Source organism: Odocoileus virginianus, chromosome 23, assembly GCF_023699985.2.
Source record: "Odocoileus virginianus isolate 20LAN1187 ecotype Illinois chromosome 23, Ovbor_1.2, whole genome shotgun sequence".
Classification (NCBI taxonomy): Eukaryota; Metazoa; Chordata; class Mammalia; order Artiodactyla; family Cervidae; genus Odocoileus; species Odocoileus virginianus.
In genome coordinates, this window is record NC_069696.1 from 4,915,929 (window position 1) to 4,931,032 (window position 15,104).

At 43.2% G+C, this 15,104-nt stretch overlaps 1 protein-coding gene, 1 long non-coding RNA gene and 1 pseudogene across 18 annotated transcripts in view; 2 read left to right on the forward strand and 1 right to left on the reverse strand.

Moving 5' to 3' along the window:
* The window catches only part of ERC1 (ELKS/RAB6-interacting/CAST family member 1), a 265,228-nt gene that overhangs the window by 185,388 nt on the left and 64,736 nt on the right, over positions 1–15,104 (forward strand). For all 15 annotated transcript variants that reach the window (XM_070453239.1, XM_070453247.1, XM_070453248.1 and 12 more), the window contains one exon: positions 14,231–14,375. In XM_070453239.1, the coding sequence (XP_070309340.1) occupies positions 14,231–14,375 (145 nt within the window). The remainder of the gene's footprint in view (positions 1–14,230; positions 14,376–15,104) is intronic.
* Positions 120–10,042, reverse strand: LOC139030552 (uncharacterized). 3 transcript variants are annotated; one of them, XR_011482897.1, is made up of 4 exons: positions 9,932–10,042; positions 9,481–9,586; positions 4,856–8,506; positions 120–721 (listed from the first exon to the last, which is right to left on the reverse strand). It is a non-coding gene; the product is annotated as an uncharacterized lncRNA (long non-coding RNA). The 3 variants fall into 3 exon arrangements; XR_011482898.1 differs by having other exon boundaries at positions 4,856–5,016; positions 7,269–9,586; XR_011482896.1 differs by having other exon boundaries at positions 4,856–9,586.
* Positions 973–3,996, forward strand: LOC139030655 (large ribosomal subunit protein eL21-like; annotated as a pseudogene).

Below are 15,104 nucleotides of genomic sequence, written 5' to 3' on the forward strand. Positions count from 1 at the left end.
TACATCTGTGTCTCTTTTTCTGTTTTGCATATAGGGTTATCATTACCATCTTTCTAAATATGGTTTTCTTGAATGGATAATTAAGTCAGGAAAAAACAGAGGACAGAGGAGATCAGAGGCCTGGATACATTTTGGTTTATTTTGTAGTTCTCTTACCACAGTGATTCACTCAGAAATGATCGATTTTGAACAGTGTTAAAAGGAGCTGGCCTGGGGCAAGTATAGGCCAGCCCTGAGGAACCAAGATGAGTTGAGACCTACTGCATTTTTTAAAGTGATTCCAGGGCTGTCCAGGTGTCCTGATTTAAAGGCTGCTTTTTGAGTCAGGAAATTGTGTCTTGTTCCGAGGTTTACTGTCATAAAGCACACAGTCCTGGGGGTTAGTGCTTCAGCTCTGTGAATCACAGGCTGGCCACGCAGACCCAAGCCCATAATTTATTCATGCCATGCCATAGTAGGAATGACAAATACATGAGCCACACGTGGTTCCTGGGATGGGTCTTTAACTGGGGAGGGGCCATAAATCCATAAAGTGAAATGAGGCAGAGCCAGCCACAGCTCATATCATGTCCAGGAGATCTCTTCCTGTTTGATGGGGATGTTCATTCCAGACCTGGTGAAGTTCAGCATCCTTGGAACGTGTCCCTGGGCTTTTCGTGTGCTGTTTCAGTCTGTCGATCAACAGTCTTTGATTCGTTGCTTACAAACCTAAAAAACAGCTCTGAAAAGTAGTTGTTACTAATATTTTGTTTTCTATAAAGTAGACCCGACTTGAATATTTGCTCGTAGGCTTTTCAAGAAATTTTTGCTTAGAAAATTCTTCATTGAACTGCTAAGCCATGATCAGTCATCCTCCTTTGCATCTAAGTTTGTGATTGCCAGTGTTGCAGTATGCTTAAAGTCCTACCTAGCTTTATGAGCTTCATTTAATTCCCCACCTCTGATAAAGAGGTTCTGTTAGAATTGCGCTTGATGTGTATGGGTAATACTAAGTTGAAGAGAAAGAGATCCAGGGGCCGTGTCAGAATATGAGCACTCATTGCTACCATCTTCTATAGTTTTAGCATCTTTACTACTCTAGGTACTTCCCTGGAGATCCGGTGCTTAAGACTTTGCCTTTCAAAGTAGGGGGTGTGGGTTTGATCCCTGGTCAGGGGGCTAAGATCCCACGTGACTCACAGCCAAAAAAAACAAAAACATGAAAAAACACCCAGAAGCGCCATCTTCCAGTAGTTCGCCAAAGTGACCAACACAAAGGGAAAGAGGAGGGGCACCCGCTACATGTTCTCTAGGCCTTTTAGAAAACGTGGAGTTGTTCCTTTGGCCGCATACATGCAAATCTACAAGAAGGGTGACATTGTAGATATCAAGGGAATGGGTACTGTTCAGAAAGGAATGCCCCACAAATGTTACCATGGCAAAACTGGGAGAGTCTACAATGTTACCCAGCATGCTGTTGGCATCATTGTAAACAAACAAGGGCAAGATTCTTGCCAAGAGAATTAATGTGCATATTGAGCATATTAAGCACTCTAAGAGCCGAGATAGCTTCCTAACACGTATGAAGGAAAATTATCAGAAAAAGAAGGAAGCCAAAGAGAAAGGGACTTGGGTTCAGCTGAAGCGCCAGCCTGCTCCACTCAGAGAAGCACACTTTGTGAGGACCAATGGAAAGGAACCCGAACTGTTGGAACCCGTTCCCTATGAATTCATGGCCTGAAGGGTGTAAAAATAAAGACCTGGACTGTAAAAAAAAAAAAAGAAAGAAAGAAAGAAAAAACACCCAGAAACAATATTGTAACAAATTCAATAAAGACTTTTAAAATGGTCCACATCAAAAAAAAAAAAAAAAAAACTTTAAGAAAATAAAATCTTTACTTCTCTTGTTAAAATAAGCAAAGTTTAAAAACTTTTAGTTTCCATGGGGGCTTCCCTGGTGGCTCAGACGGTAAAGCGTCTGACTACAGTGCGGGAGACTTGGGTTCAATCCCTGGATCAGGAAGATCCCTTGGAGAAGAAAATGGCAACCCACTCCAGTTGGAGCCTGGTAGGCTACAGTCCATGGGGTCACAAAGAGTCGGACACAACTGAGCGACTTCACTTACGCTTTACAGTAAATTCTAAAACTTCTTTTGAAAGAATATTTCCAATTATCCTTTTCCTGTATCTTTGAGAAGTACAGCGATAGTTGTTGCTTTATTAGTTTCAAACGTATTTCCAACATTATAAACAGTACCGTTGCTAATGCAGGAAAACATCAAAATTTTTTTAAAAATTTTATCAGAAGATTCTACATCTCCCCCTCCTTCAGTGCCTTCCATCACCATATACACCTTACATATATGTGTATATATGTACATGTATATATACACACACAACAGAAGGATGGGTGTAGGGACCCACTTCCTAATTTATGTCTTGCACTTGACAAGTGGCTGGAACGTGAGGGAGGATGCAGAGAAGACGAGATTCTAGCTGATGGGAGTAACGATTCATCTAACAAATGCAAGCAAGCCATTTGCCTTTTCTTTTCCTATAGAATTTCCCCACCAGATGTTTCATTCCAAACCCATGTAGAAGAGTTGGTCTTATGATTTTCACCAACCAGTTGATAGCAGATGAGTGATGGAATTGTTGAATCATTAATACAGGAAGGGAACAAATTGCCGAGTTTGTCTTCATCTGTTTTGGTCAACAAACGCCTTGGTGATGTTCAGCATCTCTGAAGCCCCAGCATCTCCAGCACCCTAGCAGTCACGCAAATGTGTCCCTAGAGCTTTCAAGGCTTCATAGGCAGCTTGAAGAGTATCTGGGATGTTTACTCATTGGAACTCTTCCTACTCTTTTTTTTTTTTCCAGACAGTGTACCACAAATCCAGACATGAGATGTTCTGTGTAATGTCTACTGCTTTATGAAACTGAGGCACACTTAGCTCTCAGTTGTGCCTGAGATGGAGAGTGAGTGCCACGTACACTGGCATTCTTCTAGCCAGTGTCCCAGCAGACAGATTGGAGTGCCGTGTGAGCTAAAGGCAAGGCAGGCAGCCCCACGGTAGCACCGTGTAGACAGCTGGCATGGACATGTTATCCATCTCCAACTGGAAAAGGTTAAGTAAACAGGGGGACAGTGACAAAGTGCAGGGATTAATTGCTTAAAGCATTCAGTGATTCTTAAAACAGACATCTAAATAAACGGAAGGGTTCTGGTGTTTGAGTTCTGAGGCACAATGTAAGAAGACTTTATTTTCCTTTGGAAGCAGAAACTTCCTAAGAAAAGAAGACACAGTAAATGATCCAGCCCAAAGTAAGAATGTAACGATAACCAGCAGACCATTATTTTGAAGGGACTGTATCTTTATAAGGGAGGTTCGTGTTCTGGAATGTTCTGTTCGCATTATATCATCAAACATGCAGCAGGCCTAAAGGACATACTATTATAAAACAGTAAAGACAAAATGAAGGAAAAGGCCATATAAATCTTTTTGTACACATCATCCCCAGATGTTACTGTGAGCCCGCTACTTCATCTCTTGAGGCTCATGCTAAGCTGTTTTTACCCCCCAACCCCAGATTTCCAACACAAATCATTGGGTTTAAGACATAATTCACTGGGGATTTTGGTAGGATTTGAGTAAATCCCCAACAAAAAAATCCCTGGGCTTGCCAGCTATTTTTAAAGGCAGAGATTTAGAAAGGAGAAGATCCTCAAGTTCACCTGTCTTGTGATGGCCCTTGCCATGAAAATGGCAAGGAGGAAATTTGCCTGTAAATACGTTATAAGATGCTTGCCTTCCAAACTGTCTGTTGACTGGAGCCACACCACAGGAGTCCACAATATTTTTAAGTCCAGTGATGGTCCATTTTATGAGGATCTGCAGTGTCGTCAGAATTTTAGAGTAAAATAGCTGATTGTTTTTACAATGGAATTGGAAGGGTTTGATGTACTTAGTGAATTTGGAAAAGCAAATACAAATATTAAAAATGCGGTCTTGGCAAGAGTGTGGGTCTACTGTTGGTCTTTTAAGTCAGTTCTTTCTGTAAAGTAGTGTGTCTCAAGTACCTTCTTGAAAGATACTCAAAAGTATAGAAAGCCATCCTCTGAGATTCAGATCCCATGGGTCAGGAGCAGAGAACAGCCTTCTGTTCATAGTCATTTCTGTTATGTTTGAGAACCACTGTTTGTAAAGCAAGCCCAGTATACTTCTTTGGCTCACACACCTTTCCACTGCTGTGGACTTGAGCATCTTTGAGGTCTTCTTGGGTTCTACAGGTAAATCTGCTTCCTTCTCAGCAGGCACTTTGGGTCGACTTTCAGGTGCTGAGAATTTGCATGTCTGTTTTCTCTGTATGTGCTGTACTTTGGTATGTCGTAAACCTTGTATCATCAAAGGTAGGGTTTGTCTCTGCATTTTGTTGTCCCGGTGTTCTGAGACAGTTTTCCAGAGGAGCGATGGGGGGCTGACAGGTCTTATTTCTGCCGTCTTGAAATCAGGACTCCAGTACTATATTGAAAGTCTCCCCAGGATGGGGAGAAGGAAGGCACAGCAGCTTTAAGGGAAAGTCAGTCAGTGGAGGCTTGTTTTTCTTTTAAGACAAGCATCCATAGTTGTGGTATGAACAATTCATTTTAGATCAGGTAAAACACGTTCTTCATTTTTATGCATTCTCTCTGGAAACAGGTGAACATTAGGTGGAATTCGGGAATCGCGTCTACACTGAACCTGAGAGAAAGCTCACTAACAAGCAAAATCTGTAGAGAACCAAGCCTGGGACTCTCACCTGAATATACTGTCTTCCTTCGTGGTGTAATATTTCACCATAAATTCCCAGCTTAATGTTATCAAAAGGGGCTTACCTGGTGGCTCAGACAGTAAAGAATCCACCTGCAGTGCCGGAGACAAGGGTTCGATCCCTGGGTTGGAAAGATCCCTCTGGAGAAGGGAATGGCAACCCACTCCAGTATTCTTGCTTGGAGAATCCCATCGACAGGTGGGCTGCAGTCCATGTGATCACATCCTAATCAGTAAGCAAAATGACCTATTAAATCAGCAGATATTATATCTTAAGGTATTCCCTCCTCCTCTAGCCTTTTTTTTTTCCCCTTAGGGCTGTATTCTGAGGCTAATTCTTGTCTCTTCATATCTTTTCTCATATTTAGATGCCTGTTATATGTGTGTTCTGCTATTTGCAGGTTTTTCATAGATTATCCCTCATGTGTACAAAATGCTAAGTGGATTTGAAACATTTAATTAAAGTAGTTAGGACATATGTTCATCTGCTCTAACAAAATTAACGGAGAATTTTGTCTCATCTCCATGTGAGAGTCCAGACTGGGATAGTAATTCTGTAAAGTCATTAGGGGTTCAGAATCATCCTCTCGTTGCCCTGCCATTCCTGCAGTTTTACTTTCATCCACATGATCCACAGTGGCTCACAGCAGTGTGACACCCCAGCAGCCGTGGGGCGGGGGCCGGGGGACCATGCTGAACTACACACGAGGAACAAGCTCCTTTAAGTAAAATTCAAAAGTAAGGAAACTTAGAATATCAGAAGCAAAAATATGGATGTCCTACCCAGAGAAGGGAATCTCTAGGTACAGTATTGTTTAGAGGAGATTTGAGTTATCCTGATGTGTGGTGAGCATTTTTTTTTTTTTTTTTAAGTAAGAATGTTGTGAGCTTTCCTGGTGGTCTGGTCTTTAATTAAGAATCCACCTGCCGATACAGGGGACATGGGTTTGATCCCTGGTCAGAGACCTGAGATTCCCGCGTGCCATGGGGCTACTAAGCCCCATCTGCACAGTTACTGAGCCTGCGCTATAGATCCCAGGAGGCGCAGCTGCTGACGCCCGGGTTCCCTGGAGCCCATGTTCTGCAGCAAGAGGAGCCGCCGCAATGAGCAGCCTACGCACCGAAGCTAGAATAGTCCCCACTGTCTGCAGCTAGAGAACAGCCCACGTGCAGGAACGAAGACCCAGCACAGCCAAAAATAAATAAATAAGCTTTTTAAAAAAAGAATGTTGGAACCGAGGATCCAGCTGAGCCTCAGAACAGTCGTCTGGACAGTTTCACACTTATTCCCTTAGTGCTGTCGTTGCTAAAAATATATTTGTAATTCTTTTCTCGAGGGTTGCTTCCAGAGCCAGTTTACTAGGTGCCTCTGAAAATAAACATATTCTTAGACCTCACTGTGGTCCTAAAAACATACCGTCTTGATTTGTTGTCTAACTTCAGTGCCCAGATCTGAGGTCAGAACTTAAATTCAGTTTAATAAAAAGAACGTTTGCCATAATTCCAAATACTTGAATAATGTAATAGATTTTGCAGCCAGTTTTAAAGAAAAATTTGGCAGCATTATTAAATAAATGTTTTTATGTATTAATAACTTCCTAAAATGAATTCTTTGAAGAACTTATCTTTCACTTGAAGTTTAAGTACAGGTATATTTTATGAAGGAAGCAAATGGATAATGTTTGCTGTATTTTAATGAAATACAGGATAAGAAGGATCATCTTTAGATACTGGTAATACTAAACTTTCAGTGGTCTCAGGAGAGCTGGAATCAGGGACATTTATTTTGGAGCAGGAAGACTTAATCATGGAATGTAGTTTATGCCGTATTTATGGTGCCCGTGTGTACAGTATGGTGAGTTTTGACAAATGTGTACACTGTGTAGTTGCCACCGTAGTCGAGCTGGACTCCACTTCCGAAGGTCCCCATGTCCGTCAGCAGCCCCCACCCGCAGTCCCAGGCGCTTACTGATCTGCTTTCTACCTCTTTGTACATTAGATTACAGTTTTTATATTTAAACAATTGGTAAAGGTACAGGCTTCTGGGTTTTGTGCCCACACACACACACACACACACACACACACACACACACACAAATTGGAGATCCAGTCATCAAGTTCTTGCCCTTTTCAGAAGCAGGCCGAAAGCTCTATAACCGAAGTATCAGTATCGCAATAAAAGTCGGGTTCTCCAAAATTGTCATAATCTGTGGTGGGTTGGATATATCAAAATGTTTATTTTTCAGAAAAAAAGAAGTGAGAAGAAACCTGAACTCCACTTTCCTGCACAGAATAGTATTCAGTTAGCCCCCTGTACTGAGGCTGTGTGCCGTGTTCAGTCGCTCAGTCGCGTCCGACTCTTTGCTGCCCCGTGCACTGCGGCCCCCAGGCTCCTCTGTCCATGGGGATTCTCCAGGCAAGAGTACTGGAGTGGGTTGCCATGCCCTCCTCCAGGGGATCTTTCTGAGCTCCACCTACCAGCAGTTTCTGCCTTTGTGTTAATTTTGATTCTTCTCAGAGACTTCTGAAATACTGGATGAAGTCCATCCACTCCAGAATGATGTCTCTTCCCCCTTCTCTCACCAGTGCGTCTCTCAGCAGAGATCAGTCTCTTCCCCTTGTTTCAGGAGGTGGAGACCTGGGACACGCAGCACAGCTGTGTGGGCAGAGGTCTGGCCACTAGCTGGGAGCAGGTCACAGGAGCCGGGACCCCAGCACGTGCTGCTGGACCCAAGTGTCCTAAGACAGTCTATGTTCAGTGATGTTTGCAAGTTTCTTTCCAGTGGCAAAACAGAAATGCAGTACCGATTCTATTTCCCATATTCTTTGAATAGAGTAGTGATTCGTCGCAGTCCTCCTGTTGGTTCAGGAATCCAGAGTCAGCCAGCATTCTGTTCCTTGTCCTTTAAACCATGTTTGTAACGTGAGAGTTCTGCACATCTGTAACATGAGAGTTGACGCATCTCTAGCAACAGCCTCCTGACCCTTCTGCTTCCAGAAGCATCTCCTCTCTCCTTGCCTCTGAGTCTGTCTCTCTAGACTTCACTGTACTTTTCTGGAACTCTTGATGCTTCTGTATTATATTCCAAATCAGATCATTTCTTCAACATTTTGAGTACCCTCTGTCTGCCGGGTTCTGGTTAGAACCCTCAAGAATTTCACAGCCTGTGTTTACTCCTTCCTGCTATCCTAGACCATCTGTGCTCCAGTTCAAAGCTACCTTTTCAGCATCCCCCTCAGTCTGTCCTTCCTTGTAGAAACCCACTCATCCAGTCATGTAGTGTGTCCTCACGTGACTGCTTCTATGGATGTCAGTTTCTCTGTCTTTATTATTATCTCTGCCAAAATAGGCCCACTGAATTGCCATGTCTTCAGCCCAAGGCAGTTTTCTCTGTCTGGGGTATTACCTACTTCAGTACTTAACAGCCCATACGATTTATTGGCACTTACCATTTTTGTTTCATCTCACTCATTGTACTGAAATCTCACAGTTAAAAGAAGTGAAGTTGCTCAGTCGTGTGCTACTCTTTGCGATTCCATGGACTGTAGCTTGCCAGGCTCCCCTGTCCTTGGAATTTTCCAGGTAAGGGTACTGGAGTGCTTTGCCATTCCCTTCTCCAGGGGATCTTCCTGACCTGGGGATCGAACCTGGGTCTCCCACATTGCAAGCAGACACTTTACCTGCTGAGCCTCCAGGGAAGCCCTAAAAGGACAGACTTTTAAAAAAACTACAAAAAATTAGCAAGCCAAATAAATTTAGAGACCAATAAACTTGTAGAAACGTTAAAAGGAAACTTTAAAGACCCTGTATGTGGAGATGGGTTGAAGGACACCCACAGTGCAACTGCCCATTCACCTGAACCATGAATGCCCTGGAGAGGAGTGCAGAACAGAACCATGAATGCCCTGGAGAGGAGTGCAGAACAGAGAGAAATCAGCAGCCCAGGAGAGAGCCCAGGCCTTTCAGGTGGAGCATGACCCCACGTGGAAACACACGGTCCTTGGAGGACACTCATGAAAAAGTGGGTTGAAAATTGTCGCTGGTCCGGTATTAGGCCCAGGTGTTTGATGTGGAGTAAAAAAACCTGATGAGGCTGGACAGTGAGAAGGGGGTGAAGTCAAAGCAGGCATTTTAAGAATCTCGCAGGCTGGTGATAAAAGGCAGGTGGGACCACAGTAGTGAGCATGCCAGGTACACAGCAGTGGGCTCATTAAAAACTATTCAAAAGGAGGATCCAACCAAACTTGTGTATTGGTTCTGGGGAACAAGAGGAAGTCAAATCATATCAGTGTTGGCAGTCTGTGGGCCTCAGATTCAGTTAACATTGAATGAGAGATTCGTTATAATGGCTGGAAAATGTGACATTTGCATTAAAGGTAGTTCTGGGTATCTCAGTAACGGCAGCTGGAGAGGACAGACGGTGCTCGGGAACCAGAGTTTGGAAGATCAGGCTTTCCAGCCAGGCTCACCCTCCCAGGCCCGCCGACAGCCAGACTCACTGAGCTTTCGCAGGTGGTGTGTCCGCCTTGCTTCCACAAGACTTCCGTCAAGGGAGGCCGGGGGAAGCAAGCCCTGAAGGGGACCTGCTCACCAAGTGAAATGAAGAGCGAAGGATTTCACTCTGGATGGTTAATTGGTTAAATTCGAGTCCAGGGGGCCTTTGTGAGAGAACCAGGACTTCAGATTTACCTTAACATTGGGGTAGATTTAGACTCTGCCTGCACATCCTTGACAGAGGTCCATCCAGAGCCACCAATCTCATCGTTGCTTCATTGGCTCGCTCTCCAGAGGTTTTCTGGATTATGGAATTTATGAAACATGATGATGTAATCAGGCCATTTGAAATACCCAGTTGGAGGAAGAGGGAAAAATAAACCCTTCTAACATGCCTTCATTCTTACTCCGTTTCTGTCTTGTGTTTCTGTTAAACCCACAGGCTTATCTAGGACCCTTAAATTACTAGTCACCGTCATTCCAACACTGCAGTTATTTCTCTCAGTCACTAGTGAGAGAGGGCTCATGGGTCATCCTCAAAGGTTCAGGAATCACCGGAGGATTTTGAGCCTCACTTGCCGTGGATTTTTGCCTTTTGCTTATGAAATCTGCTAGAAGAGGGAGGGGACAGAGGAGGTGGTCTTACCATTTCTTGAAGCTGAGTTGCCACAGCTGAACTTGTTGAGACATATTGATTCTGTTAGCATTCACAGGTCAAAGGGCAGGTTCAGCTGTTCGGGTTGTTAAAGCCCCGGGGATGGAGTGACCAGACTAATGACTTAAAGTTGGATTTCTGTTACTGCCTCCTCATTATGCAGGTCAGGTGGCCTGTTGGTCATGCAGTGGGAGGTCACTAATCGCCTTGAAGGGTTTCGTGTGCACATTTTTCAGTTTTTGCTTTATAACTGAGGAAAAGCCACTCACAGAACAAGGGGAGTAATTTGGGGGGAAGAGCATTTTGGTTCCTGTTTTCTCTGTGGCCTGTGTACGTTCCCTTTTCTGTTTTATGTGTTACTCCTGTGGGCTTAAGGGGGCTGAAGTAGGAAGGTGTCCTACCAGCAAGTGCTCTTTTCTGTAGAGAGCCTTCAGTTAGCAAAGCTGCTGAGGTCAATTATCCGTCCCCACCAAGCCTCATTTTCTCTGAAATAAGCCTTAGTAGTATTAGAATAGCTGACCTTCAGATCACAAGTCATTGACTCTGATTAGAAAGGAACTGTTTGTTATTTTTTTCATCTTCATACTGTTCTGTACCTTTCCGTTTTTCTCCAATGAATGGATGTGGCTTCGTTGTCAGAAAGTATCTTGTTTTTCAAAGAAGCAGTTATATTAAGAATACATGCATGCATGCTAAGTCGCTTCAGTCATGTCTGACTCTGTGCAACACCATAGACGGCAGCCCACCAGGTTCCTCCGTCCACAGGATTCTCTAAGGAAGAATACTGGAGTGGGTTGCTATTTCCTACTCCAGTATTAAGAATAGATGGCTACTAAAATAAAATTTTTTGCTGTTTGTCTTTTTTTTTTCAGTCTAAATTCCATTCCTCTGAAATGCAGGGTATTCTTAAAATTTTAATTTAGACACTTGAATGCTCCCTGTAAAGCTTAGCCATGTAAGTTTACCTACTGATATTGTCTTTACTATCACTTGTACTGAGGGAACAAGACTTTTTCTTATTCCCCAAAAGTTAGATGAATTATGGTTTATCACCTTTACTTTTTGTGCCCATCCCCCAAATTATTCTCAAGAAGTTGTTCTCCCCTGTGGTGTCTATTGCAAATTTACCAAAATTTAGATAGACTGATACTATCTCTGTCCTCTTCCAAAAGCGAGAGAAAAACCCAAAAACTAATAAACCCACAAAAGATACTGACATCACCGAGTTAACATCATCATATGTACAATGTGTGATCAAAACCTTTTATTCTCTTGACCTTGAATTGCCCTTTTTAGGCACATACACATGTAAGAAATCAATATCAAGAGTGTACTTTTAAAATGGAAAGGACAGTGGTATGTTAATCTGCTAGGGAATTTTTAGAGGGTGAGAGCCTTGGGTATTGGGAGAGAAATTTTGATTCTGTGCAGTTCATAGCATATTATCAATGAGCTATATAATGAACACTCAATAAGAAATAAATAGTATCCATGATATAAAATTTCTATTTGAATCGTATAGAAAAAGGAAAAAGTCTACAAAACATGTATCTTATTAAGGAGGCACCATTCCAATGGCCCAGACGCCAATGCCACATCCTTTATTTTAAAATTTAGAGTCTGAGTTGTCATCTGTTATATTGCATTTGGAGAATGTGACATTTTACCCCAGAGAATAACTCTACCACATTAGCTGGCCAAGCATATTGTTTATAAGAGTCAAGATGCTTGAATTCAGTAAAGATGTTTCAACAACATAGGCTGCTTATTAGTATTCATATTGTCATGCTTCTTTCCTTAAGCACAGAATGGAACTCAGATCCCATGGCCTTTTGTCTGGCATTCAGCAAGCATTCTCATGACTTGGTCTAACTGGACAGAATAATTTCTCTTTCACTCGTCTTCTGTTACTTGCCTGTTACTAAATGTGTGATTCTGACTTGGATGCACAGAAACGCAGCCCCCTTCTTGAAAAAGTGCATTTCTCATTCCAGCTTGTCAGTCTCCGCGCTCCCCGAAAGGGAACAGATGACAGCAATCAGCAGGAAACCGCAGAGCGAGACCATCTTGAACTCCTTCACCTTTAAGCTCATTTCACCACTTAACATACTTTTTTCAAGTGGTCAGTGGATATATTTAGACTGTCGTTATCCCTTTGGTGTCGACTAGAGCTTCATGGGATAAGCCATCTGCCATTTCTTAGAGTCACAGAAAGTAGGGACAGTGGAAAGTTATCCTGGGGTCAGTGAATCTTCCCTTCCAACGGCAAAGACTCATTAAACAAATCTTCATTTCCGTGACGTAAACTGACCTACATCTTCCATTTGTTAGGACAGCTTGTTCAGAGTTCCCCAGACCTCCCCATCCAAATACGGAATATCCTTGTCAGAGCATTCAAAAGAGAGCCTTCCAGTTTGTGGCTGAACTAAAACTCTTCCATATGACTGCTATTGAAGCCTAATTATCTTAACAAGAGACAGAAGCAAGGTTAAACTTGGGCAGTGCCTTCTCAGATTCAGCACTTCCTCGGGTCAAAAGCTCAGGCCACTTACATAGTTCCTGTAAATCAAAGCTGTCTTCTTCCAGATGACTTGTTCCATAAAAGATGAGCTCCAGAGGAATTCATTTGGACTATGAGACTAATTGTTCACCAGCTTCCTTCTGATTATTTTGTAAATGTCTTAGTTCACCATCCCACCCCCACCCTAAAATCCCACCTTCTTTTCCTTCTGGATATGAACCAAAAATAGTTAGCTAAACCACATGGAATCAGTAGAGTTTAAATTGTTGTTTCAAAGTGTGAAGATCATTGCCAAATAAAGCCCCGCTGTTGTTCAATCACTAAGTCGTATCTTTTTGCGACCACCATGGACTGCAGCACACCAGGCTTCCCTGTCCTTCACTATCTCCCAGAGTTTGCTCAGACTCATGTCCATTGAGTCGATGATGTGATCCAACCATCTCATCCTCTGTCATACCCTTCTCCTCCTGCCCTCAGTCTTTCCCAGCATGTGGTCTTTTTCAATGAATCGGCTCTTTGCATGAGGAAACCAAAGTATTGGAGCTTCAGTATCAGTCCTTCCAATGAATGTTCAGAGTTGATTTCCTTTAGGATTGACTGGTTTGATCTCCTTGCTGTCCAAAGGACTCCCAAGGGTCTTCTCCAGCACCACAGCTCAAAAGCATCAGTTCTTTGGCGCTCAGCCTTCTTTATGGTCCAACTGTCACATCTGTAACTGCCTACTGAAAAAACTATAGTTTTGACTAGATGGACCTTTGTTGGCAAAGTGATGTCTCTGCTCTTTAATATGCTGTCTAGGTTTGTCATAGCTTTCCTTCCAAGGAGCAAGCGTCTTTTAATTTCATGGCTGCAGTCACCATCTACAGTGATTTTTGGAGCCCAAAAATCCCCATCTATATGCCATGAAGTGATGGGATCAGATGCCATAATCTTCATTTTTTGAATATTGAGTTTTAAGCCAGCTTTTTCACTCTCCTCTTTCACCTTCATCAAGAGACTCTTCAGTTCTTCTTTGCTTTCTTTCATAAGGGTAGTATCATCTGCATATCAGAGGTTGTTGGTATTTTTCCCAGCAGTCTTGATTCCAGCTTGTGATTGATTCAGCCCAGCATTTCACATGATGTACTCTGCACAGAAGTTAAATAAGCAGGGTAACAGTATACAGCCTTGATGCACTGATTTCCCAGTTTTGAAATTGGGAAATGACAAACCAGTGTTCTTGCCTTGAGAACACCATGAACAGTATGAAAAATACAGCTCTGACTGGAAACTTCTTTGTATTGATGAGATAAAGAGATCCATTGATGCCCCAGGAACAGCTGACTGGTTTCCTAAATCCTGTCTACTAATGTTTGCAGTTTGTTATACATTCTGTACATAAAAATGTGTTCAGTTTTAGTGGTACCTGGTTTCTCTGGAAGCCACAGTATACTTATCAAAAAGATGAGTCAAATCAGTAAAACATGTAAATGACAGGATAGTTCTTACCTGGAAAAAAAAAGTCATTAATTTTGTATACTTTTCCAAGTTTAACTACAACTGGATCTAAGGAACTCTTTATTCAGATGTCAGTGTAACGATCCGATAAAAACGTTTAGAGTCAAGAGGACCTGAATGGGATTCCTGCCCAGACCCCAAACTCAGGTGTGAATTTGAGCAGCTGTGTACTCTGAGATCTAGCTTCTACCCCCATAAATGGGGTGATGATGGTAGTTACCCAAGAGGATGGCCGTGAGGGCTGAAGTCTGGGCGTGTTGTCTCTCATGCAGGCAGGAAGCCCTTCTGGCCGCCATCAGTGAAAAAGATGCCAACATAGCTCTCCTGGAACTGTCGTCCTCAAAGAAGAAGACTCAGGAGGAAGTGGCCGCCCTGAAGCGGGAGAAGGATCGGCTGGTACAGCAGCTAAAGCAGCAGGTATGACTGACGGGGGGCAGGGGGTGGGGGCTGTCTGCATCCTTGCCAGCTGTGCACGCAGGTCAGACGTCTGCCCCATGTCCAGTTAATCTTCCCCAGCAGAGACCTCAGCCTTCAAGCCTCTGGCTCCGTCCAGGAAGCACAGAGCCTTCTTGGTAAGAGGACTGATTGAGGAGGTGTCACACATCTTAAGAATGTTTCTTAACTTTTGCAGCGGCTGGGGGAAATTAATGCAGTTCTGCCCACTTGAATTGAAAAGGGTGTTTTTGGTTGGTGGTGGTTTTTATTCATTTCTGCACATCTCTCTGGGTCAGGCCCTAGGGGTCCACAGCACTGGCCGCTGTATGGCCTTGGCAAGCACTGTGGGGTATCTTCAGAGTTGTCAGAGTTCTGAGACGTGCCTCCAGGTCCAGAGGCCACATGTCAGGGCAGGCGGCAGTGAAGTGGAGCAGTTGCGCTCATACCACTGACTGGCGAGGTTTGTTTTTTGTGTCCCATCAGATACCCTCTATAGAAGGCACCAAGTATATTTTCATTTAGCTGATTTCCTGTTCTTCAGGACTCTGACAGTGAGAGAAACGTTTTGCCCTTTTCTCTTCCACCCAAAACCTTCCCCAAATTTAATGCTGGATACTTTGTGAGCCCCTTTACTTGTGAAAATAAAAACTAGAAATCTCCTCTTCGATGATGGTTGCACAACAATATAAATATACTTAACAGACATAACTA